This window comes from Epinephelus moara, chromosome 24, assembly GCF_006386435.1.
Source record: "Epinephelus moara isolate mb chromosome 24, YSFRI_EMoa_1.0, whole genome shotgun sequence".
Lineage (NCBI taxonomy): Eukaryota > Metazoa > Chordata > Actinopteri > Perciformes > Serranidae > Epinephelus > Epinephelus moara.
Window position 1 is genome coordinate 5314400 of NC_065529.1, and position 27543 is coordinate 5341942.

At 42.1% G+C, this 27543-nt stretch overlaps 1 protein-coding gene across 3 annotated transcripts in view; it reads left to right on the forward strand.

Moving 5' to 3' along the window:
- Nucleotides 1–26092, forward strand: part of pdzrn3b (PDZ domain containing RING finger 3b) — a 115600-nt gene extending 89508 nt beyond the window's left edge. For 2 of the 3 annotated variants that reach the window (XM_050038493.1, XM_050038494.1), the window contains 7 exons: nucleotides 15906–16159; nucleotides 18825–18909; nucleotides 21378–21476; nucleotides 21656–21718; nucleotides 21953–22054; nucleotides 22281–22397; nucleotides 23569–26092. In XM_050038493.1, coding sequence (XP_049894450.1) covers nucleotides 15906–16159; nucleotides 18825–18909; nucleotides 21378–21476; nucleotides 21656–21718; nucleotides 21953–22054; nucleotides 22281–22397; nucleotides 23569–25083 — 2235 coding nt within the window. In that variant the 3' untranslated portion in view covers nucleotides 25084–26092. The remainder of the gene's footprint in view (nucleotides 1–15905; nucleotides 16160–18824; nucleotides 18910–21377; nucleotides 21477–21655; nucleotides 21719–21952; nucleotides 22055–22280; nucleotides 22398–23568) is intronic. The other variant, XM_050038495.1, reaches the window with a different exon arrangement.
- Nucleotides 26093–27543: the final 1451 nt, after the last annotated feature.

A 27543-nucleotide genomic window follows, 5' to 3' on the forward strand; every position in this document is an offset into this window, starting at 1 on the left:
TGCTTGTTTTGCACTTTTTTTTTTCAACCAAAGAAAATAGAGCAGGCGTGTTATAGATGCACCATTAACACGACAGAACAGGTTCTCTCTGCTGTTTAAGTGTCTTGAAACAATACTTGGGTACAACCCTGAATAGTGCTGAAACATTGAATCGATTAGTTGATTAATCTACATTTATTAAGCAAAATTGCAAACCTTTCTGGTTTGAGTTTCTCAAATGTGAATATTTAAAACCTGTCTTTGCTTTGTTGTAATATCTTGGATTTTGGACTGTTGGTCACTGCAGCTGCAATGATTAATGGATTTGCTGTCAACTACAAAATCGATCACCAACTAATTTGATGATCAATTTATCAGTTTTTAAGACAAAAAAAAGTCATAAATACTCCGATTCCAGCTTTGTATCTATCATGACATTTGAGGATGTCATCTTTGGGTTTGGGAAACACTGATTGATAGTTTTCACCATTATCTGACATTTTATAGACCAAACAGCTTATTGGAAAATGATGGAACAACAATTAAAAATATGGTTAGTTGCAGCACTGTTGGTCAGACAAAACATTTTCGAGACATCAACATGCACTGTAGGAGATCTCACAATTGTATGATTGGCAGATAAATGGATGATGAAAATAGGGCTAGGCAATGTATTGATATCCTGTTGATATGGTGATATGAGACTAGATATTGTCTTAGATTTTGGATATTGAAATGTCGTAAGTGTTGTCTTTTCCTGGTTTTAAAGGCTGCTTTACAGTAAGCTGATGTAATCCTCTAAAGTTACCAGACTGTTCGAGGTGTTTGATTGTTTGCCTTTACCCATTGAGTCATTATATCCACATTACTGATGATTATTCATCAAACATTTTATGGAATTAATATTTTGTGGAAGCCCCCTCCAATATCATTGCAATATAGACATCCAGGTATTTGGCCAAAAATATCATGATATTTAATTTTCTCCATATCGCCCAGCTCTAGATTAAAATAATAATTAGTTGCTCCAGTCATCAAAGTCAAAATACATTCTTGGTTTGGGGTATTTTAATATGCATGTTGGATTTATTTGAAAAGATGAGTAAAACATGATTGATTTTTAACTTCTCTTGTTGAAAATGATCAAATGCAATTTTTTTTTTTTTTTTGCTGAAGCTAATTTTCCCAGAAGTTGTTCATAATTTCAAAGCAGTGAACCATCTTCTGGCTCTCTGCCTGAGTCTTCTCTGCCGTCAGGTGAACTCAGTATGAACCCTCCTTCTCCGGCTCTGTTCTCAAAATCATTTGATTTTTACATTGTAGCATGTAAAAAAGAAGGTGTTTGATATTGAAGTCATAACGAAACTTAGCTGGCTGAATTATTATATATTCCTTCAGTGCAGAAAGTGCATTTCATTTGCTCTGTGACTGGCAGGTGGTGCCCCGGAACAAAACCTACGGCATGTTGCCATTCTCTGTTCTCTGCTGCGTCGTCAACTTTAATTGAGACGGCACGCTCAGAGTGCTGGCTTATTCATCTGAGTGTTTGGATCGGTCCGGTCTAATGAGTGAAAACATCTGACAGCAGATGACTCTGACAGACTGTGTCGCACATCTTAAAGGACTGGTTTTTGTACCATGCTTAAGTCTGTTGGGGTTTTTTTCTCCCCTCGTTCTTTTCATCCATAATGGACCCTGGCCAAGTGTTGTCCTCCAATCACACCAAATTACATCTCCATTTACTGCACAGGGTGCCGGGTGGCTAGTGGCTGGTTTAAATGAATATAATGATCAAGCTCTCTGTGGATCTTGCTCATTATTCTCTCTCCCGTCAGGGGAAGATAACAGGGGGAGTCTGACATTGTGTCTGCAAATAGTTCCGCTTTGATCAGGTCTGTTCATGGAGAAAAACAAAAAGACTAAAAGGTTTTTGCTTGTCTCAAAGACAAGATGGGTGCAGTGGCATAATAAATGGATTATGGGTGCTGATACTGGGTTCAGAAAGCCCTCCACTCCTCCACCCCCAACAGACCTCTAATAACAGCAAAAACATGGTGTATGGAAGACGGCTGTCACTTCTTTTGTTCTGCTGTCTCTCCGGTCACAGTGTCATCGTGCCTGTCAGTTATCCCGGATCTGCAGGCCTGAGCCCTCCTCTGTTTGTCTCACAGCAGTCTTTACTTTTGTCAGTTACTCCGTCTGCCACTGAGGCTCTGTAGAGACAGTCAGCGCGCTGGGTTTAACATGACACATCATTTGTCACTTTGCTGCCCTCAGACAAGCCAAGCAGCCGGCCCACATGACAGCAGAGATAACACAGAGGATTTCGGATGCACTGTGTGAATGGATATTCTGTTTTAAAAGGTTAATGACAGGGATGCTCTTGGAAGAGTTGTGGAAGGAATTTGTCATTCTAGCCAAGTCTTGGCTGGGACACTTGTTCTTTTCATACTTGCCAGGTTGTTTTTCAACGGTGGCAGCCTTGTAAATCTTTTCTTTAAGGCTGCGACTAACAATTATTCTCATCATCCATTAATCTGCTGATTGTTTTCTAGAGTCATTTATTGTTTAATCTATGAAATGTTGGGACATAGTAAAAGATGTGTGTCACAGTTTTTCCAGAGCCCAAGGTGACATCTTCAGGTGTCTTGTAGATATTCAGTGTATGTTCACATAAAGCTCTGCAAATCCTCCCAAATCAGTATGACGTTTGGCAGTTTTACTTGAAAACTTACTTCAATAATGCCTAATTCATTGCCTAGGTATTTTTTAAACAAAAATGCATGCATGCAAACATACATTTTTACAATCAATTTAGAATTGATTGTTAAAGTAGCTGGGATTATTTTTCTGTCGATCAGCAAATGAATTTTCCTATTCCTATTTTTTAGACATTCGCATACTGATGCCGCAGCCATTAGGAGCAATTTTGGGTTCAGTTTCTTGCCCATGGATGACCCACTTAATACCCTGAGCCATAACCACCCCACTGTATTGCATCTTACCTGTAGTGCTGTTTATCAGTCTAGATTGTTTTGGTTTGAGTTGGCAAATGTTGGAGATGTCGGCCGTAGAGATGTCTGCCTTCTCTCCAGTATAATGGAGCTAGATAGCACTTGGCATGTGATGATAAGAGCGCCAAAAAAAAAAAAAAACGTTTGAAAAGCTCAATGGCAATGTCTCTTGACAGAAATCATGATCCGGTTACTCAAGATAATCCACAGATTTTGTTGTGAGCAGTTTCATGTAGGGAATATTTTCTTACAACTGAACCACACTCGCATCCGTATCACAGCGCTGAAGGAAGTGTGCATCTACTCATGGACTAGAGGCTAGTACTTGTGACAGTGCAAGATATAAACATTCATGGTGCCCTCCTCGGCTGAGCTGTAACATTAGCTAGCTCAGGGGAGCCTCTCGTCTATGAGTAGATGCACGCTTCCTTCTCCGTCGTGATACCATCTAGTTCCATTATATTGAAGAGAAGGCAGACAGCTCTACAGCCGATATCTCCAACACTTAGCAGCTCTTACAAGTAAGAGGAAATATACTTATGTATGTATGTACGTATGTATTTTTGATTTATGGGTGAACTGTCCCTTTAAAAGCAAAATCTTGATTAGTTTTGACCTGGTTAAGTTCCAAGGCCACATCTTGCATGTTTAAGTATCTGCCTTTAACCCAAGCAGTAACTGAATTACAGTAATAATACAACTAGGAGCTTAATAGTTTGTCTGTTTACCCAGAATTATAAGAAACAGAGTTATTCATGGCCTTTGGTCAGTTGCACCACAATGATCCATCTAGGACAGCACACATTACAGAGCAGACACAACCTGTCAGGCCCTCTGACACACTTGGTATGTTTAATCATTACATATGTCCTACTAGAAGGAGCATTTATAATGTACAACTACTAGTACAGGTTAATGATGGCCGACAGGTCATGCCTGCATTCACTCTTAGGGTTATTGTAAAGTTTTTGCAGTTGTGGTATGATTGTGCAGCCAAAGCCTCTATATTTTTTGGAGGTTTTATCAACTGCATTGAATCAGTTGGTCTCAGCTATACCTGATGCCTGATTTCTCATCAGCACTGGTTTTTAATGATAGCATCGTTGAGCATTTTGGATGCTGGGATATCTCTGGCCGTGGCTACAGGACTCACACATGAACCTTTTTTATTTGCATTAACTGTATTAAGCATTTTCATGGTGCTGTGCCTTGGTACAGTGGAGGGTAGTGAATGAGATCTGTGTGAGCACATCCCAAGCTTGTACCTCTGGGGGGATTCTGGGCGGTCTTATTTCTCCTTACTGATAATACAGGCAGATCCTCTTGTTCAGTGAGCCTGGCAAAGCGCCCACTCTGCTCTCCCCTTCATCTCTCTGAGGACTTAATAATCCATGAACACTTGAAATCTTTCCAGTTCATTAAACACCTTAGCTTCAATTCCCATGTTGGAAGCATAAAAAATATGCTTTTACACTGTTTTATAAAAGTCAACAGGCTGCACTTTCCTTTATCCTGAAGGCATTTTATCAATTCTGGCAGGATTAGAAATACTTGCTTGACTTTGTAACTTTAGCAGTCTGTTTGGTTAGAATGAATTAAGAGCTTTGGTGTCTGCAGACATTATTTTATTGAAGGAATTGCACTTATGCATATTTTTGTTTGCAGCGTTGAGTGTCAATAGAGTTATACTGGAGATCAAACATTGTTAAGGTCTATTAAACGCAGCCAACATGGCATTTTAGATAAGCGTTTTCCCGTTTTGTTATGATCATTAAAGGTCTGAGCTGCGGCAAGCTCAGTGCTCCCTTTTAAACTTGACCCCTCTGACAGCAGTGAACCCCCTCGGTCCTTTCTTCAAAGCTAAAGGTAAGCGCCATGTGGAGATGTAAGCTCAGCTGCTTTTGTCAGGGACTTTAAGGTAGAGGCCCTGGAAACTCTGTTTGACAGTCCTAGGGCTCTTAATCTCTCCAGAAGCACTCTGTAATGGCTGTGGCGCCGTGCTGTGGCTCTTACAAGACCCAGAGCTTAATTAGAGCCTCCGCGCAAGCTGGCTATTGGGGCTCTGATCCATGCTGAACTGATCTGGACTATTGTTTGTCTGCTAAGTCTTTTGCTTTCTAAGTTCTCTGTATCTGTCTCGGTCAATTTTTCTGTCTCTGTTCCCTGCAGAGGAACAGCATCTTAAAACCAAAAACCATTGATCTGCTGAGCAATGGAAGTTTACAAATGAGCCCGCTGGAATATTTCCTATCTGAAGCTTTCCCAGTGCTGCTGCCTAATTACCCATATTCTGATTGAAGGCTGCAAAGATGTCATGCTCAGCTCAAGAAGCCAAGTTGTCACAGCGCCAGATGGTCTCAGTATGACATCTTCTGGACCAGCCAGACAGAGAAATTAGATGGAAATATTTGTACAAGACAGCCTGTCATCCCTTCAATCCTCTGCCCTCTGCCCCAACTGTCAGAGACCCCTGTCATCAAAGCAGTTACTAGAAAAGAGGAACTTCCAAAGATGCAGCTCGATCTGTTCGGCCCCAGCCCCTGTAATGAGGCTTGACACAGACAGCGTACAGAGACAAAGCAGGGATCATTGAAGCGAGCGCGGCCACCGGAGCCTGACACTGTGTGTTTTTAATAACGGCTAAGATCGGCCCTGGTGTGCCGTCACATCTGTTAAACACTGGAGCAGGTGGCTGGCTGCCACAGGGGACCACTCACGGGAGCCTGTGTACTTACCGTCAGACCAAAGCCAGTGACAAAGAGGGATCACAGCCACAACACAGATAGGACAACATCCTAACAATACAGCAGGGAAAGACTGAGGAAACCTGCAGTGATGTGCAAACCAAATTATGAGTGAGAACATATCGTAGTATTGATGTAGCACATGTTGAGTTTACCACCCACACTCACCACATATCGTTGTCAGTCAAAGTAGATGTCATGGACAAATGATAACAAATGACACACTGACACTGTACTCATGGATGTCAGACATAATTATCAAGTCCCATGAGTCCTATATTGCAAATGCCTGAATGACAGGACTCTCAGGTCCTCCACAACAAGGAGAACACTGCTTAGGTTAGTGGCAGTGATCATATACTTCTAAGCACATTGCACATTGTGCAGATGCATCAAGTAAGGCACAAAAGTTACTTGTTCAGGTAAAAATTAAAGTAATTTTCTTTTTCAGTTTGTTTGTGAATGCAGAATGTATGATTTATTGTCACAATAGGTCAGCAGCCTTGAATCTATTATAGGTCAGTCATGAGCAACTTTTTGTTGTTTTTTGTTTTTCACTCATTTCATGTAATTACCTCTTGAAGGAGTTTATGATTTCACCAGTTTGACTTTAAAAATAGAACAAAAATACACTTTTTACTAATGAACACTTTTAAAGTCATTTATTACAATCACCGACAATAATGTAAAACAAATGCTTTGTTTTATCATTCTTAAAAAACGTACCATGCACACTTCTCTCCTAGCTGACACCAAGTGAAGGGAGGGGTCTCTCACCTGCCATCGGAGTGCCACAGTGGTGACACTCAGCTCGGCAGCTACGTGACATTTGACTGACAGGTGCTACTCACTGCCACTGTCAGTAATCACACTCTACAGTTAGCAATAGCCCCTTTTACACTTCCTGTGGCAGGAGTAACGTGCCATTATGGCGCCTCGCCCTTCTGTATGTATGGTACGATCACAGAATAGAGGGACAGAGTTTTCTCGTCTGTCAGCTGGGAACTGAGGTAGTAACAGCGGCAAAGGACGTCTGCATAAACAGGACAACCAGCAGGAGGAAATCATGGGTCACACAGGTGTGACGTTTTGACGTGTTATGCGTGTGACCCACTGCGGAAGATTCAAAAAGTAGCTGTTAACAGTTAGCGGCTAACTCAAAGAAGAAGAGCAGTGGCTGAAAATGTCTGCAAATTGGGAAAACAGTGAGGTCCAGAAGCTCCTTACCCTTCAAGCAGAGGATGAGGTCAGCCGTGATACCACAGAGACAGTACATGATTGTTAACGATGTTGTTGTTGCCATGGTAATGCAATTGATATTATTTATAAAGTGCTGCCAACTGCTACGCATATGTCGTAGCAGTTGGGTTGATGCAGTTGGGTTACATGTCACGCCCGTCACATCTCTTTTGATTTTATGATGCCGGGAAGCTGTCTTAAATTACACACAGGAGCAGAATGATGCTGCAGTCTTTAGGGTCTGTGTAAAAATGCAAAGGTGCCATAAAGAAGGGACTTCATAGAGACCCTGTAGCGCAGTCTCTGTGTAAAAAGGGCTAATGTTTGCAGTTTAGCTAGTCTGTAAGCGTATTTTCTGGGTCAATGCAACTGATCCTGTGAGAGCAGGTCACAGTTCTCTAGGATGGTGCTAAGCAAAGGTTATTGTAATCTAGCGAATTACACAGCTGCGAATGCAAGCTAGCTAACATCACGCTTGCCAGACAAGTCGGGCTGCCCGAGGCAGGCGCTGCAGAACATGACACCTTCCTCTTCGTTAAAATGTACAAAGTCATCTCTTAAGTTGTTGACAAATTTTCATCCTCTCTTTGATCCGTATGGTGCAGTTGTAATGTTAGCCGCTCCTACTCTGCAGAATACTTGGATTGACTCTTGATTGGCCAATCAAGGTAATCTGATCTGACGTATCATAGGAAAAAGGCATATATTCAATAGCCGAGCAATGAGTGGCACATAACACGAAGACACACACTTTTGTTTTGTTTTGTTTTGTTTTTTTAATGACTTCCACTTGGCTGACAAAAAATCCATTTGTCCCAGGCAAGCAAACAGGCCTTAATGTCGCGCTCCGCATCAAGAGATCAGGGGTGACCTCGACTCGAGTAGTTTTTGATTTTCTTCTCAATAAGAGATTTGTTTCTTGGTGCAGAGCTCTTAATTTGCATGAATTACCTGTTGTTTTACAAGAGCAGTGATGCATGAAACTGATTATCACTGTAGGCACATGATTAAGAATTTGCTGATTATAAAATGAGTGTACTTGCACCTTGTTAGTGCTTTATTTGTGTGTTGTATACACACCATTATAAATAAAATGTGTGGCCCATGTGGCCTATAAACAGTTACATTTGACTAATTAACAATGATTATGATGTCCCATTATCAGGCTGTAAGAGGAAGGCTCTCCCAGCAGTGTTCTCACCAGGAACTCCACATCTGATTCATAGTGTGATGTGTCAGTAACAGTGGAATTTAGGCTTAACTGTGGATGCCACCTGTGGGAAAGGCAGCTGTGATGCTTCTGTGGTGACTGGACATCCAGAAGACTTATTTTCTTGTTTTGTGTGCATGATTGACGCGTAGCTCATGTGTGCTCCCTCCCTTTCCCTTCCTTCAGTGGAGTATATCTCTGTGCAGCTCTGTTTGATCGCTGTTGGAGCAAACTTGACTTTGCTGACTTGAACAAACACAGTTGGCCCTATCACGGAGCTCAGTGTGATTCCTCACAGGGAATAGGTGTGTATGTTTTTTGTGTCTATGTGTGTGTGGAGCTGCTGAGGCTGGACAGAGACGGGGAAGCCTGGGGTAGTGCAGGAAGATAACAGCGCTAATGAAGCATCACACAACCCCAGGTTCAGCCTGTTTTGCTGATTCCCCATGAACTCCACCCTTAATTACGCTTTACACTGCTGTCCTCATATCTGTACTGAGGGGCAGAGAGTGATGTAGTCCAGCTGCACTCTGCCTCAGGCAGCCTTAAGATGCTTCAAGTTATCAGTTAGGCTACATCCACACTAATATGCCTTAAAATGCATTACTATTGCTACGTTGAGGCCTAACATCCACACTACTCCTGCATTTTGGAACCCCTAAAACAGAGACCTTTGAAAATGGTGCTGACCTTATTTACAGAGTAACTAAACCCCTGAACCACGTTATTCAGTTGAAAACCAATATATCTGTGGGTGTTTAGTGGTGTTGTTTATTGATTTAGGTCCAAATCTTGACGTGAGTGCAAAGTATTTGAATTCTTCATATTGTGTTATAAATATGCAAAGTGACTGCCCTCTACAAGTTGAACCTGGCAATTGCAATTGAAGTTTGCTATTGGTTGATCTGGTGCCAAGTGACATGTATGAAAGCAGCTTCAGATTGTAGTTGAAATGAATTGTAAAGAGTCTAACCATGCTAACGATGTATGTAACATGTCCACATTAACAAAAGCATAAATAAAGACTTTCTACTCGCGAAGCTTTCATGCATAGCGCACAGTGCAGCCGTCGTCAACTCTCCAACTGTCCGCTGCTTCTCTCTCTTTTACTCCGCTGAGCTCCCGTGTGTGTTTAAAGAGCTGGGGCTGAGGCCCACCAGCAGCAAAACACCACACACCATAAACAAAAACACAGCATGAGAATGTTTATTTGTGTTATTTACCGAAGTTACAAGCACTCATTTCATTTCTGCTCAGTGCAAGCGTCTCTTGCATTTTCTGTAGCTCATGGTGATTCACTGCGGGCTTCAAACGCCAAGAAAAGCCCCATGAGCAAACAGCTTAGAAGAGTAATACATCAGTGTGACCTAATCCATGCAAAAGATGTACAGAAAGTAAACACTCAGTAGAGTACAGGTCAGTCAGGTAGGCTATCTCAGATAAGGCTGCACCAATAGTGCACTGTAAAGGGACAGAGAAATCCCCTCATCTTAAGACACTGCTTTAAAGTGAAAAGTTATTGTTGATGTGGCCTTAGTGTGTGACAGCTTGTCAGCCTTTGGAGGAGGCTGCCATTTATTTTTAGCCATAGTAAATTTTACTGATCACTATAATTTTTTTAAAGCGCCTTTTTTGCTGTATTTTCATTAAAGATTTTTCAGTTGAAATACCCAAATAAAACTCTTGAGTACTGTCGGCTTTCAATTCATGGTTTTTTGCAGATTCGAGTTGAGTCTGAGTCACTGTTTTTGTATGATTGATAGCAGGTTACTGCTGGTGTGGTGAAGCATTTTACTAATAAATCCCTCGGAGAGAGAAAATCATCCATTTATGATTCTTCTTTATCTTTTTCCACAGTTTATTCTTAAACACAATGGATGAAACAGGTGACTGTTAAAGGGCTTAAAAGTCAAAGAAAAGGTATTCCAAGTCAGGTAAAGTTCAGCCACTCCCTGAGACTCACTTCACACCTTCAATTAGGCTCATTAGCAGAAAGCCTAGTGGAAGTGATTTGGGTTCTTAATTGATCAGCTGTGGATAACACAATGTCCCATGCTTAAATCAGATTAGTAGTGAACAGTGGTGTCTCTTTCAGTCAGCATTAAGTTTTCAGCTGTTTGTTCTCTAATCCTCAGTAAGCTCGCACACTGGCAAATAAAGACTGCAGTGTTTTCAAGCCTCACACCTTGGAGAGTTTTCTGTCCAGTCAGACAAAAGAACAACATGTGCAGATTTCAAGACACACTTGGAAGTGTGCTCATCCACACACACACACACACACACACACACACACTGAGAAATCATTGGCTAGTCCTTGAGTTTTATTTCTCTCTTATGAAAATGGTTAAAAGTGAAATAAAAGAGGGATTAACTGTGGGGGTTTTTCAAGCAGTATGACCCACATTCAGACTGCCACTCAAATGTTATATAGGCCCCCCAGAAAATAAGCCTTCAAGTCTTCATGCTCTCTATCACGTCAGCACTCCTCTCTGTTCCGAAATACAGACTTTGAAGAATTTGTCTAAGAAGTGTATCCGAGCAGAAAGAGGAGGCGAACGCCCCGGCTCTCGAGGCTCTTTAAAATGCTCGTCCATAGAGTGAAGTTCCCAGGGTTTCCTCTGCCCGGTTCTGAAAGGCACCGTTTGCCTGGCAGAGTTTCCACTCTGTTCACCTCACTGCACTTCCCCAAGGAACAGAAACACTGTCTCTTTAATGATGTTCTTCTCCTCTTTATTAAAGGATTAGGTGGCGATTGAATGGCCGTATCAAAGACTAATGTTACACAACACAGTTGGTGAATTGACTTAATATCCTGCAAAGGCTTTCTGTATGATAATGATTACAACAGGGGATTGGGGTGTATATATATATATACATATATATATATATGTGTATATATACATATATATATATATATATATGTATATATACATATGTATATATGTGTGTGTATATATATATATATATATGTATATATATATATATTAATTCTTCCTTTTCTCCCCTCTCATATTTCTTTGTTTTTTTATTGTAACAATAATATAATTATAAATCCCCGTATGGTCGTCCAATCATAGCTTACCAACTGTAACTAGGGACAGCAGGCCTGTCAGGCTTTGTATTTCTCCTGTGGATGTATTATTAGAGCTGGATATGGCACCGCCACTCAGCCTTGTTGCCAATTTGTCCCAGTGGCAAACCACAGTACTACATCACAAAAAAATTTACATTGCATGTTAGCATGTCTAGCTAATAACCTCACTACCTAGCATAGTAACGTAGCATTCCTTCTGAGGCCAGGGTTGGAAGCTAGCACCAGCCACCAGCAAAATGCTGGTAAAATATGCGAGTGACTGCTTTAAAAATCTTCCAGCCACATTGGCAGGTGGACAAAAAATGAATTTCCAACCCTGTCTGAGGCCAAGCAGACTTCCATACTACATTATTTTGTGAGGTTACAGACTAAAGTTTCAATGAAAAAAAGCTAACTGTTGGCAATAGCACATCGACTGTCGTTTTTCCAGACTGTGTGGAAACTGGTCCTGGAGTTGGGCATATTTACCCTTCACCAGCCCTGGTGGACAGTGTCACAAACACATAACAACCTTAAGTCCTGCATTATTAAAAGTGAGACTTGCTGTTTAAAAATCTGTACTTCTGTACTTCTGCGTTAAATCAAAGCCCTACCTACGACGCACACTCTACACTGTAGCCTACACCATAGCCTAATGCGCACATCCACAGAAATGTTACTACATGTCGTATGCTTCCTCTTGATTTTTGTAAACTGAAAACCCTTTCTCTCAATGGAAACAGAGCTTTTATTTACTTAAATTTCACAAATATGAAACAATAAATTGCTAAGACAATAAAGCCCACACAAAATAGCATTTCAAGTCCTGTAAATGTCATAGGCTTATGCTAATAAAGTTAGCATATTGTTCATGTGGGAAAAACATGTCTAGTGCTATAAGACAATGTTTTGTCGTGAAATGTTAAGTCATGTTTTGTGTGTGTTTTTAGGGTGTACTAATTGAATCAATCAAACTTTACTGCACTTCACAGAAACTCAACACAGTGACATAGAAACCCAGAAACCACCAACTGGTATTGTGGAGGTGTGATTGCAGAGTGACACAGACACACCACCTCACAAGTAGTTATTTATGTTCAAGCCTTCTATGTTAATTATCTCGGTAGGACACTAGCTGTTGGCCCATAGATGTAAGGCATTAGCCTCTGTCTTTAAGTACGGGATCAAGTGCATATCTAAGACTGCTTATGCAGTGTTTGAAGCAAGTCACTAGGAAGTATTAAAAAGTCAACTGTAGACAGTGTTTTCAATTTACTCATGGCTAACCTCAGCTCTGCCAGCTGCTGAAATATGGACGGTTGTTGGCTAGTAACCTGCTTTTGTCTACCTCTGTCTGAATTGTTTTTCATAGATTGTACTGTGAATTTTTCGTGGTAAATCTGCTGTCGTTATAAACGAACAGAAAGTCTGACAGGCATAGCAACAGTAACTAAGGAGGGCAAGACTGGGCAAATGCTCAGTTGAATTTTATTTGATCTCAGACTGATTGTATTTGTTAGTTTTTTATAGCAGAGTTTCCATGAATGAGAAGCTCAATTATAATGAGACTAGCTGATTAAATAGAGAATAAATGGACAGCTGAGGCAGCCTCATCCCGTCTACCATAATACAAAGATAATAATGAAAGAGATTGAGCTCGCTGCCTGGCAGATAAGCATCTTTGGCAGCAGGTTAGCATTCAGTGAATACACACACACACACACACACACACACACACACACATAGATTCCCACATCAGCATCTCAATCCAACTTGATTTGCGTTCCATGGAAGATGCCGGGGCTCACGGCACGGCTCACCCTGCTGCCCCTAATTATTACCCAGAAGGTTGAAGACTGGCATAGATATTTCTCATGAAAGCTGAAATCCTGGTTTGCTCTCTAACAGCCAAATCCTGTGCAGGGATACAGGTACCTGATTAGAGGTCAGATGTGATATTTTAATCAAAGAAAATAGGCTGTGAATAACAAAGCCACAGCTGTGTAAATTCCTCACCAAACACCGACACAGCAGACGTGTGTGATTTAGACCTAATTAATATTCCTTGAAGTAGAGCCTTGCTGCCCTCTTGTCATTAAAATAGATTTAACAGAGACCCCTCTCTGAGGATGCACCAGAGGTTGACAGAGTCATTTCTGCATGTCAGTCATCGTTTCGTTGCGTCAACAGGAACAACAGCTCAGGTGTTTGGTTTTTGTAATGGCATATCCAGCCTGGGATTACAGTTTAGGAGATATTCAGAGTACGGAAACTGTGAAAGTGAGGTTTGTGTGGCTCATTACTGCATCAGCTTGAGTTTTGTGTTCTTCACAGCTAGCTGAGCTGTGGCTGTGTTAAGGCGCAGGGTTAACATGGCATAGTCGGAGAGCTCAGTGGTGGTGCAGCATTGTGTATTGTGTCAGGGGAGTGTTGTGTGTTTTTTCCCCAGTGTGCTGCAAAGGGCCGCTCTGTGTCAGAGGTGAGCGCAGTGAATGGAGGTCGTGGGACCCCCTCCACAGCTGGGAGGAGACTCCCCCCATTGAGAGCACTGAGGCAGAATGCTCCGGGCTCAACAAGACGGGGGCTAAAGGCTTTGTCTCTGCTTCACTGCCTTCAAGTAGCCCCGGGATTCCTGGCAACCAGGTTTGACTGTTGGAGCAGCCTGCATGCAGAGAGAAGAAAGCACAAAGGCGCTTGTATTCCTCAGCTGATGTACAACATCATGGGCTCGCTGTGGGAAACAAAGATAGTTGAGGATGTGAGGTCCCGTGTGATTGCGGGAAGGCTTATTACCGATACCAGCAGCAACAGCAGATAGGAATTTAGACGTCTTCTTTTGATGTGCCGTGTTTTGGTTGCGTCTCAGCTCACAGTCAAGGCCAGTTTTTCTTCTTTGCAGAAAAAGAGCAGTGGTCTTAAATCTCAAGGTTGTTTTTTTTTTTTTTTCAGTAGGATTTCTTACATTAGTATTTCTTGATAAGATAACTCGCTTTTCTCAATGTCGAATAATTCAGAGCAAACTGCAAATAGATGAGCTATTAATTTTTGATGTAGGAGAAGTAGAAGTTTAAGTCCGCTGAGATGATCCAATTATCCTGCAGGTCCAGGATTAGCATTAATCTGCTCTGGTTATTAGCAGGCACATAGCCTCGTATCACTTCTGTATTAAGTTCCCTCCTTTTCCTGCCTTCTTCGTCCTTCCTCTAAACACACACACACACACACAGACGAGCCCAGTGCCTTTGGTTTCTTTATGTACTCCTTTATAGAAATATGCACGCAGCTTTTACATTGTCTGGGTCAAAGTCAGGGTATATAAGCATTCATTCCCCGGAGATGTAATATTGCTGCTACTCCTTACGTGCAGCACTCCAGTTAAGTCTGCAAAGTGTGCGATGAATTGAAATGAGACAACCATAGCCGGAGGCAGGCGCACCAACCAGCCACATGTTTATCAGAAAATTAATCCTCAAACAGAGACTTGCATGTATGTTAGATGTCAGAGGGAGTGAGATGGGACGCTAAAGATTTACAACACGCCTAATGACCTGCAACTCCACATATTGGAAAGTAACTTTATTCTAAGAAAGCATTAAGCGTGTGTGTGTGTGTGTGTGTGTGTGTGTGTGTGCATTGGAGAGACAGGAGGAGGGAGCATCGAGTCTGTGAAATGAGAAAAGCCTCGGGCTGAGATCCTATCAAAGCTATCAACACATCCAGGAATCACAAAGCAACAAAGTCTGTATGATGCGGTGATTGAAAGTGGAACAGCAGCTCTGTGTAAAGGCTGATAAAAATCCCAGGGCCAGTGTGATGACCCAGGATGCAGTATGCATGCAGGCAGCTGCAGGGGACTTCAGCTCTAAAGTTCACTAGGTTAATGCTTGTTTTGGGTTCTACGTCTCCCACAGAAGATGCTTTGGTGAACTTGCGGTGGCATTTGATCCAAAGGGAAATCAAAATTTAATCCACGCACTCGACCTGACATTTCGGACGGCGTAGATCTGTGTGCTGACTCAAATCTTCTTTATTTAATGTTAAGTCTCATTGGATCTGGTGACACATTCCACTGAGAGCAGGAACTTTAGAGGGTCTCTGCTCATCTTCCATCAGCACACAGATGCCTCTAAGTGGCTCAACCGAACCTAATTAGCCTCTTCTCTTCAACAGGCCGCGGCCTTTTGCGCAAATTAATCTCAGGTTAACGCGCGGCACCCGCTCCACTGTCTCTGACAGGAGGTCAAATTTATCCTCTGCTGAGAAATTACTTAGCTAAATGAGGGCTTCTCCATGCAGCCTCGGCTAATGACCTTGATTAATTAAAGAGAGACTCATCCTAATTAAGGTCTTATTGGGCTTGGTCCGACTGTGACCCTGTAAAACAAGCTGAGGCAGTAATGAGTCATTTCTCCGGCAGAATACCGCTGCTGAGTTTGTGTGGGCGCAGTGCTTCATGTGAGGCCTTAATCATCAGAGGTAATGATTACATCAGTTTGGAATAATGAAGGAGATCACAACGCCAAATGGAAAAAAAGCTGGCATCTTTTGCATCCTATGATTTCCTTCCCCTTTCCTCTCCATCAGCAAACCATACTGAACCCTTAACAAGAGTCAGTTGCTGATTCCTGATTCCCATCTTCTTCCAGGTAAATGGCAAGGACCTCTCCAAGGCTACCCACGACCAGGCGGTCGAGGCCTTCCGCACCGCTAAGGAGCCCATCATGGTCCAGGTTCTGCGCCGAGCCCCACATCCCAAAGTGGTTAGCCCTGCTGCTGACACCCAGGTCTCGGACATCAGCACCCAGACCGACATCACCCTCCAGCACATCATGGCCCTTACAAAGCTGTCACCCTCTTCACCCCCCATGACAGAGCTGGAAGAGTATCTGCTTCCAGAGGAGTAAGTACCAACTCAGTTCATTAAAGGGGAACTATTATACTCATTTTCAGGTTCATACTTGTAGTTTGGTTTTCTATGAGAACATGTTTACATGCTTTAAAAGTCAAAAGACACTTGATTTTCCTCCTGCTGTCTGTGCTGGAGCACCTATATTCACCCTCTGTCTGAGGCACTCTGTTTAGTCCCAGTCTCTTTAACCTCCCTCCTGAAAAAAGCCCATTCTGCTCTGATTGATCAGCATTTTGTAGTCTTCCATATCTTGGAGTCTCTGCATTGTCATTGCAGCCGGGGCATGACACGTTTCCCTGACGTCAGTATGTAGCTTCATGTAGCAGTGTACTTGCAGCTGAAGAATGGCTGTAACGGAGTATGGCGGCACTTTCTACTGTGAAAAATCACCAGTAAAATCTTCTAAACCAAAGTCCTCACAACCAGACGTGTTCCAACAAGAACATGATCCAAAACTGAAGAGAAATTACATCGGCAACCAAAATTACATGTTCCACTGCTACATGTAGCATGTAGCTACATGTAGCAGTGTAGACTACATAATGTAAACACTTGCAGTAGTGTTCCTGAAGCAGATGACCATATAAAGTAATCCAGCATATGCTGACATCAATTTGTCTCAAAGATAGAAAAAAAGGTTTGAAACAGGGTGTTCAGAACGGTCTCTAGCCATCGGTTTTTGCTCACTGGGATTACTTTTACATACATTTACCTCATTATTTGTAACTTTGGCCACGTTTAATGTAACATCCTTCATTGTAGCACTATATATAAGACAGAAAATAGGAAAAAGCATAAAAGTCCCCTTTAAAAACTAGAGAGAAAGCCCTGCTATAATGAGTAGATGGTCAGAGTCCTGTATCTGCAGCACACAGTCCATGTTGCACACATGAACACAACATTTGCTTAGTCTTAACAATAATTATTTTTCCTGAAAAATGAAATGAAACAAGATAAAGAACACAAGTATTCTCTTCCATCACTATAAAGATTCATGACTGCCCAGGTAGTCAAAATGTTTTGGCTGCATACAGCCCCAAATGTGACACACCTGGGTTGCTGGACTTTTGTCAGACTGGAGATGAATGAGACGTTAGGCTGCATTCAGACAGACAACAGTGATGTATGAAAAAAATCAGTCACTGAAATGTGACCTTGAGGCAGTGTTGGAACCTGGCTCAGCTTGCATTGCAGCTGTTACTATAAGATAAATGCTGTATTCCTGCTGTTTCCAGTAGAATCATTGAGATGAAATGAAAAAATGATTGTTGCAGTGCATAACTCTGTAGTTATAAGATCCTGTCTTAGAGTATTATAACCCCCTGTGCAGGCAGTGTTTTGGTGTCTAATAAGCATTCAAACTGGTTTTTAGTCAAACCAGCTCTTCTTGATCATATTTCATTGTCTTATTGATACCTCAACAATGCGCCAGGGTCATCATTTAAAAAAGAACCAATACCAGTATCCTTAAAGTGATACCAGTACCAATAGAGTACTTCATCTGAGATTTTTTTCTGCTTCATTTGATACCCATCATGGACACTACAGACATGTAGTATAGCCATACTTTTAATATTTTGGTGGCCTCTGGGCACGCTGAGCTACCAACTCTGTCAATTTCAAAACCATACAGATAGCCATTTTGTGTAGGTCTGGGTATAAATAGATTGAATGCAGGTATTTTTTTACTAGAGAAGTTTTGATACTACCTGCTATTTGCTTATTTTTGTAGGTACCTTAAAGTTATCAAGCAATACCCAGCCCTACAATACACCTCCATCAATGTAGCCCCTTGCATTTTTTCAGCCTGAACGCTCACTCAAGCTCAATTCCACAGTCGCCTCTGACTTAAAGTGGAACTGATTCTGATTTTGAACCCAAATTAGCCCAATCTGCCCCCACCAAATCGAACCTGATCTGGGCTGTTTTTGGTCCTTCAGTGCCAGGACATCTTGGATTTTAACCACAAAGTGACTGATTGGTCTGATTGATCTTTAGTTGCGGTCTTGCTGTGGTAATAAAAAGATTATTATGCATGTTTCGAGAAAGTCCACTTTGGTGTCAGAGCTCAGCAGTGTTAAAAAGGTCACTTCATTCTTGGACCTTTCACCTTAATAGTTAATTAAGAGAGCAACACCTTATCTTCTTCTCCACACCACACTGCTGTGATCACACAGGGAAAATGTCCCTGTCACTTACTGGAGATGACAGCTCCCCCGGGGCATGCAGCCGCATAAAAATGATGGTTTAGTTCATGCGTATTTGCATATTCCCAAATTGCATCTTTTGTTTCTGTGTGTGTGTGTGTGTGTGTGTGTGTGTGTGTAGGAGGCCCTGGAGCTCAGAGAGTCTGGCTACATCTTACACCCTGTGGCAGCAGCGGTTGCCCTTTAATGAATGATTGTGATTCCTGTAATTGATTTCTCAGTCAATTTAATAACACGGCATGCTAATTTGTGATTAGCCTCCGGGTGTAGTTTCAAATATATCTGATTCAAGAGTGATTTCCACATTGACTTTTTATTACTTCCTCTCTCCTTCTCATTTAATTTTCAAACTCGGGGGCAAAATTAAACCCAGATTGACAAATGTGTTAATAAATTTACATTCAACTCTTCTCCACTTTATGTTATACTCTGTTTTTCACATTTCTCAGGCATCCTCCACATGGATACTTTGACCCCAATGACTTCCTGGAGGTCATTCAGCAGGACATAGAGCGTGAGGAGCTGGAATATGAGGTAAACATAAACTCTTCTCCGCTCTCCTCTCAATGAAGATGTACATTCAGACAGCAGTGCATTATTGCTACATAAGCAGACCCAAGGTCGCCTTTGTGTCTCCAGTCCAATGGCCCCGCTAGCGACCACAAGTCCTGATATATCCCAGTTATTGATGAGGCACTCTCTCTACATATGGATACTGAGCTGTAGGGCAGACAGGAATGGAGTTGCTGGTTTGTTCCAGCAGATGCACAACGGTGACATCATTACTTATTAGCGACAGGGCCTAATAAGTCTTCCTCAGCTGGTGGATAATTAGATGGCACAGATAATAGGTCTGCGGCAATGAATCTGATGATGCACGCTCACAATGCCTGGATGAGGCCATAATGAGGCTGTGATCAAGCCTCTGTTGTGCTCCTTCGGTGACCTCCGCCAACCCTGACACCCCCTCCCATTAAACCCCAGCCACCTACTGCTTGATATTATTAATATCCATGAAAGAGCTGTGAGGCTCAGACCAGAAAGGTGAAGCTCTGGGCGGCTAATGGCAGATGCGCAGCAGACAGACACCGGAGTGTCCTTGCAGAATGACTGTCTGTCTTAGAAAAGAATGGCTGACAAACGATCCAGTGATGCTCTGCTTGTGTCAGGTCAGCTTCGTTTCATTGTCACTTGGTATTCATCATAATGTTTCTAATTCACACAAGTATATATCATAAAATTAGCAGCGAGCGGTGAATCCGAGGTTCAAGCCAGTATGGACCATTAAGACTTGAAAGCGGCAAAGGATCAAGACTTTTAACAGTGTCCAACACCTGCACTAAAAATAACTAACAGGTTTTATGATGGTTAGACGGACGCTTTTCATTTATGACCAAATCTGTGTTAGGCCACATCGTTCTGCAGAAATGCCGTCACCCCCTATTGGTCAATTTCAAAAACAAATTTGGAGAAAGTTTGGTGAGGTTTCGACAAACTTTTGTTGATTCATGGCCAAATTTTACACCAGGCCAATGCACTTGTGGGAACTGGTGGCGCCCCCTATGGAACCATTTCAAAATAATTTTACACACAGGGCTCAACAATGTTATGAAACATATCCTTCAAGTTTTTCATTGATTGGGCCAACAATTTCTGTCTGTGTTATGCCACGCCCAGTTTTTTTTTTCTTTTTTGTAGCGCCCCCTAGTGATCGATTTGAATGCAACTTCCAGGGAATGATTCAGGTACTTATGTGGACATATCTTTTAAGTTTCGTGGCGATTGGTGCAACAGTTGGGGAGTTAGGCCCATTCAGGAGTTTGGCCACACACCGTCTAAAGTTCATTGGTCAGTATCAGAACTTAAGAAGATATCAATCTTTTACTAACTTTTTGTAAGCCTGGTCCAGTGATGAGTATCAACAGAAAAAATTTGTAGTGATCAAAGCCGCAGTTTAGGAGGAGATGTCAAAATATGTTTTAAAATAAATGAAAATGGTGGAAAGTCTAGTCAGGCAGACTTTAATACTTTTGAACATGTGGACTTGTGAGCTGGATTTTTGTGTCAAAGTTTAAGTCAGTTGGACTTACAGTGTGATGGGCGTGGCCTTTCCAAAATTGCATTGTTGGGCCTTAATTACATTGCCACCATCAGATCGATTGGGGTAATATTGGGCAGCATTTGGTCACAACTTCTAATCATTGGTGAAAATGTCATGTGTCTACGATGTAGCATCTCACGGGAACTAAAAGAAAACAAAAAACAACCCCTTGAACCTCTTATAATAGAAAGTCTTATAGGTGAATACTAATAAGTTTGTTACATTTAAAATCTTAAGCTGTTCGGCCTTATTCAGTGATTTTGGTTTGGTTCAAAAGAATGGTTGGACATTCTGACAATTAGGTTTATTTGTGTTCTTGCCTAACATCTTGTCATTGCTATGAAGTTGCCAGGCAACCAGCCAAGACTCCGGGAGTTGCACCAAACTTTCCGAAGTTAAAACGTATCCTGGATATATGTGAACCTAGCTCTTACATGGAAATTAGTTATCACTACTTTTTCCATCTAACGCTCTACTAAAAAAGGAGTAAATATATTTAAAATACAATTTCATATTCAGTTGCTAGTTTTTGGAGGGTTAACCCTCACGGTGCCTATCCTCTGCCCTCGAAGAACTGCGCTTTTCGTATCTTTATCTGTATCTGTGAGATTACAGATGTTGACAAGTGAAAAACGACACTTGGCCCGCCTGCAGTCCACCGCATCATCTCTCATTCTGTCAGTAGGCCTCTAAGAAAGCCAATGGCTTCCCTGCGTCCAGCTGAAAGATTCATTACAGTGATTGATGGATCACTGTTGCTCCATGATCCCATTTCGAAGTCAGTATATTCAGTCCGGCCAGAAAAACATGAGCAAATATACAACCATTTTCTACTCAGTCTGACAGGGAAACTGATAATTTCAGATGTGTGTGGTGTTAATTTGTGCATGTGTCTTACCAGGAAGTGGATTTGTACCGAGCCAATATCCAAGACAAGCTCGGCCTGACGATCTGTTACAGGACTGATGATGAGGACGAGGCTGGGATCTACATTAGTGAGGTATGTGGTGCAGGCTAGATTTCAAATCTACATCAACAGTAGGTAAATAGCGACTGCTCGGACTGTCAGCAGTGATGATACTCACTTAAACTCAGAAATGGAAGAAATTGAAAGGATTATCTCACAGTGGATAGAGTGAGTCAGCAGTAACCTTCATCTCTTACTCTTTTATTCTTTAGATTGATCCAAACAGCATTGCTGCAAAAGACGGCAGAATTAGAGAAGGGGACAAAATCATTCAGGTAAGATCTCAGCAGTTTTACTCGTCCCTTAAATATTCAGTTCATCTGTATTTCTGTGACCCAGTTTCTCGCTTGTAAGTGAATCCCGAGAATTGAATAAAGTTTCATCTATGTTAAGAGCTTTAAAAAGTTGTGCTTAGAGTTAAATGTTGCATAAATGTATAATTTTAAAGGGTACAAACAGTCATTTTGTAAAGATACAGTATTGCAATAATTTTTTTTCTCTTCCTTAAGATCAATGGTGTTGAGATCCAGAACCGGGAGGATGCTGTAACACTGCTGACCAGTGAGGGGAACCAGAATATCTCCCTGCTGGTGGCCAGACCAGAGATCCAGGTGATTAGGATGTCATTATGGGTGTGAACTCATTAAAGGTTAATGACAACAAGGCATTTCGTGTTAAAAACCTCATATGGCCATCTTTGGAACCGTATATGGTGTCCTTCAAATGTCACACCAACAGACAAGAGTAGGACTTTGAATAGTAGATGCTTCACTTTCTGAGTAAAACTTTGAGATATTTGCATCTAATGAGGCGTCTCTTCTCCCCACTGCGTCTCAGCTGGACGAGGGCTGGATGGATGACGACAGGAACGACTTCCTGGATGACCTCCACATGGACATGCTGGAGCAGCAGCACCATCAGGCCATGCAGTTCACTGCCAGCATGCTGCAGCAGGTACACACACACACACACGCACACACTCGCACAGCATGTAGAAGCAAACTAGCACAATCAATCTGCACTAACACATATGTTCATCTATAGATTATTTAGGCTGAGCCAATTCTGCCGAGGGGAACAGCTGTTGTTGTCAATTGTTTTTGGCAGTGCTTTCCCTTTGCAGAAAGCACAGGCTTGTCATATAGAGAAGCACATGCTCATTGACAAAAACAATGTAAAGCCTGTTATAGCTCCATTTTAAATTTGAAAGTTTCCTGAGTCATCGTACATAAAGAAGTATTTTTAGTAGTAGTAGTACACTCTTCGAATTAAGGGTTCTTCCTGAAGGGCGGTAGTTCTATCTAGAACCATTTATTTCGGAGGAACACCTTTTTATTTTATTCATGTTCTTAAGAAAGAGTTGTTGAAGGGTTCTTTGTAAGTTTAAAGCCCAGTTCAGACCAATGATTCGAGACGAGGCGAAACAGTTTTAGAAGAGAAAAGTTGCAGTGGTGTAAACTGGCCGGTCTGAGCTCGACTCAGGCTGGCTGATGATGTAGCCTGCAACTCAGTACTTTTTGGCATTTTGTATTCAGTTTTAATTTGAAACAGAGTTTCAGTTCCTAACCTACTGCACCAGTTAAAATATAAGAGGCTGTAGTGGTGGTGATTTTACAAAATCTCTGTTCCTTTAAATGTGATTGTGAACCATGATTGTTGTGGGTTGCATTTGACCATTTCAGCCCTTAAGGAGCATCATGAAGCCCAAGGCTGCTGGACTTAGTTCCCTTGGCCCTAGGCTAACCTGTAAAAATAACATCAGAATTAATTGGCGAGAGATTTATAGGTTATGTAGTTAGTCACTATATTTGGCCCCTCTGAGTGGGTTCTAGATGAAACCCTTGGAAGGATGGAAATGTTTGAGATAAACCCCCCAAAGTAGATTGTGGGTGGAACCATTATATCATAGAAAGGAAATATAGAGGGTTCATATAGGGTTTTGGGTGGAAACTTTCACAGATAGTTCCCTAAACCTTTATGTCGAGCTCTGGGTAGAACCCTCTGAAAGGGGTTTACAAGATAATTGTGATTTTTAATGCAAGATCGATTTAAGTCAGTCATTGTATTTTACACACAAGCACAATGCAGCACTCTGTCTGAGTCGCTCTGTTGTCTGTTTTTACAGAAGAAGCACGAGGAGGATGGAGGCACAACAGACACTGCCACACTGCTGTCTAACCACCACGAGAAGGACAGTGGGGTTGGCCGCACAGATGAGAGTACACGAAACGACGAGAGCTCGGAGCAGGAGAACCTCGGCGACGACCAGACCACAGCCTCCAACACGCTGGGCAGCTGCAGAAAGCTCACCTACAGCCAGGACACCCTCGGCAGCACCGACCTGCCCTTCAGCAGCGAGTCGTTCATCTCCGCAGACTACGCCGACACTGACTTTCTGGGCATCCCGGCTGATGAGTGTGAGCGCTTCAGAGAACTCCTGGAGCTCAAGTGCCAGATGAGGAACAGTGGTGCCCAGGGTCTATATTTCCAGGGCGGTGGGGCAGGAGGTCAGGACCAAGAGGGTGTTGACAAAGAGCTGGAGATGCTAAACGAGGAGCTACGCACCATCGAGCTGGAGTGCTTGAATATCGTCCGAGCTCACAAGATGCAGCAGCTGAGGGAGCAGTGCCGCGAGTCCTGGATGCTCCACAACAGTGGCTTCCGCAACTACAATACCAGCATCGATGCACGCCGCCATGAGCTCTCAGATATCACAGAGCTGCCGGAGAAATCAGACAAAGATAGCTCCAGTGCCTACAACACTGGAGAGAGCTGCCGCAGCACCCCTCTTACGTTGGAGCTGTCTCCAGATAACTCGCTCCGTCGAGGTGCGGAGAATCAGCCTGGGGCGTCCAGCTCCACCAGTTCTAACAGCAGGATCCTCAAACCTCTCCTGTCCCCCGTCCAGGAGGCCTGTGGCCCGAGCCGGAGCAGAGGCTCCTCCAAGGATCCAGATGGAGCCCTGCAGGCAGAGAGCAAGGAGAGGAAGCTGGGAGAGTCCAGTAAGTCCGGGCGGAACTACTCCCAGCCACACTCCCCTTACAAGCATGCCCACATCCCCGCCCACGCCCAGCACTACCAGAGTTACATGCAGCTGATCCAGCAGAAGTCAGCCGTGGAGTACGCCCAGAGCCAGATGAGTCTGGTCAGCATGTGCCGGGACCCCATCAGCCCCAGCGACCTGGAGCCCAAGATGGAGTGGAAGGTGAAGATCCGCAGCGACGGCACGCGCTACATCACCAAGCGGCCCGTCAGGGACAAGCTGCTGAGGGAGCGCGCCCTGCGCATTAACGAGGAGCGCAGCGGCATGACCACAGATGACGACGCCATAAGCGAGCTGAAGATGGGCCGCTACTGGAGCAAGGAGGAGCGGAAGCAACATGCAGTTCGCGCCAAGGAGCAAAAGCAGCGCCGCGAGTTCATGAAGCAGAGCCGAGCCGACTGTCTGAAGGAGCAGGCCGGACCAGAGGACAAAAAGGAGCCCAACATCATCGAACTCAGCCACAAAAAGATGATGAAAAAGAGAAATAAGAAAATATTTGACAACTGGATGACCATCCAGGAACTGCTGACCCACGGTACCAAGTCACCAGATGGCACGAGGGTTTACAACTCACTCCTGTCTGTGACCACAGTCTAAGTCCTGCTCTGAGTTCAGGTGGCGGGCCAGCCAGAGGAGGACAGACTGGAGTGTAATGGACTGTACATAGGACACTACCAGTTGGGGTAGAGATTTCTGCCTCGTTCAATGTGGCAACATTTTGTAAATAGGAAATAAAGAAAGCCTTTCCTGGATGAACATTTCCCACCACTGCGGTGAAGAGAAGGTCTTTATAATGATGGTCGGACTTGATATGAAAGGGACATGGCTATGAGGATGATTTTGGAAACATTTTTCAAATTCTTTCAATAACCTTTTCTACCGTTGTGCTTGCTCTTTTAAATAATTTTGGAAACAAAAACGCAATATGTGACTTTTTTGGAAGGTTTTGAAAGTGTGTAAAGACCGTGTGCCATACATAAACAGCCAGCATTTACACTATTTTACATTATTTAGTTCGTACTATATATCTCTTATCAGTATTTTACTGTTATGCATACTTAATGCTTTTATGGAAACAATGCTATTTTCCTGCAAGGTAGAACACGTAATCCTTTTCAAAAGGACTTTTGTAAATTAAAAAAATAAAATTTTTGTAACAAATAAAACTTTTTTAGTTTTAATTTCTCTCTAATGGTGCTGATTTTCCAGAGTTGATACCACCAGCGATGTACCATCTGTTACATAATGTAGAGACCATCATAACATGATATCATTGTGTATGTGTTTAGAGAAAGATGTTTCTCATGTTTGAATTTAAATGTCTGTGTTTGTTGAAGCACACATTGTAGTCGCTTTTGCTTTCTTAGGGTTTCATGTATCGGACAGAATAACAGCGTAACAAATCCTTAGTTAGCCACACAATTTGATGTCTTGTAAAATGAGAGAAATAATAAATTATTGTTTTATATATGACAAGCTTTCAAATGTTGTTGGAATTTGTCATTTGTAAGAGTTGTTGGAGCACCAAAAATATGATCTAGGGCTGGGTAATATATGGATATCATGATATGAGAGTTAGATTTTGGATTTCATAATATCATAATTGTTGTCTTTTCCTGGTTTTAAAGACTGAATTACAGTAAATTACTGGAATTTTCTAAACTTACCAGACTGTTCTAGCATATCTATATTTTGCTTTTACCCACTTAGTAATTACTGATGATGACATTACTGATGATTATTTATCAAAAGTCTCATTGTGTAACTGTTTTGTAAAAGCACCAACAGTCAGCCTGACAATATCATCGCAATATCGATATCGAGGTTTTTGGTCAAAAATATCCTGATATTTCATTTTCTCCATATCACCCAACCCTAATACGTCCACACCAGGGAAAGGTGAATCCACATGAATTTCCAGTTCCTGTTATGTATGAATGGGTGAGCATGTAAGCACACACTGATAAAAATATCCTGCTTGATCCAGTAAGAAAAGAATTAAGGCGATTTTGTTTCATCAGATTATTATGTGGATCAGGCAGCACTAGTCTGTGTGTATAAACTGTATACATTTTTGTTTGCAAAAAAAACCCATATTAAAATCAACTTTATTTTATTATGTAGATCAGGCAAGACTAGTCTCCGTATAAATATATTTACAAAGTAAAATCGACTTAATTTTATTACATAGATCAAGCAAAGCTAGTATTTAGAAGGATTTTAAGATGTATTACATTAATGCTATTGCCACAGCATTTACTGTTATTGTGGTGCAGTAGTTTCTTGTTGAGATAAGGGATCTGTCTCCACCCAAACATCAGTTCCAGTGGTTAATCTGGCGCCATAAAAACCTCAACTAGCAGCCTTTGGGTTTAGTGGGTCTCTGAAGGGCCAGGGTTTATATGGTCCAGCACCACCCACATCACTCATGGTTCCCTATCCCACGGCTCCACCCACGATTTGCAATTATGATGGAACAGAGTAAATAAAACAAATAAAACCATTGTTTGTTGGATGTACCTAAGAAAATTGGCTGTGATTACAAAAATACATACTTTAAAGGAAAATACACCAAGTTTTGTGTTTCAAACCAACGCAGATTAACTTCAAAGCTATATGTTCATGTGAAGACACAAGCTTAATTTATTATTGTTAATATCACAGGTTTAATTATGCTACATTTACATCTGCACAGATGTAATGTTTTACAGTGCAGTAAGATCTTCCATAATATAAAACACTACACAGTTTATTTCCATACAGTTTTACAGAGCAGTATTGTGTGTGGAGAGTCCAATAATCCATCAGAGGGTAGTCCTTGTGACTGAATACCCACAGGGATATCTCTTGGGTTTGAAAAATACATGTAAACACAGAATTGGATTTACTTCCAACTTTAAATCTGTTTCCTTCTGGTGCTTGTTTATTATTACTGTTACAGAGTTTAACACTGAGTAATAAAAGCCCCCCTTGCTCTCTTGTTTAATACAATTTTAAATGCAGGCTATGCATTCTTAATGAAATCACACAATCAGATGCTCTGTTAGTGTAACTTTG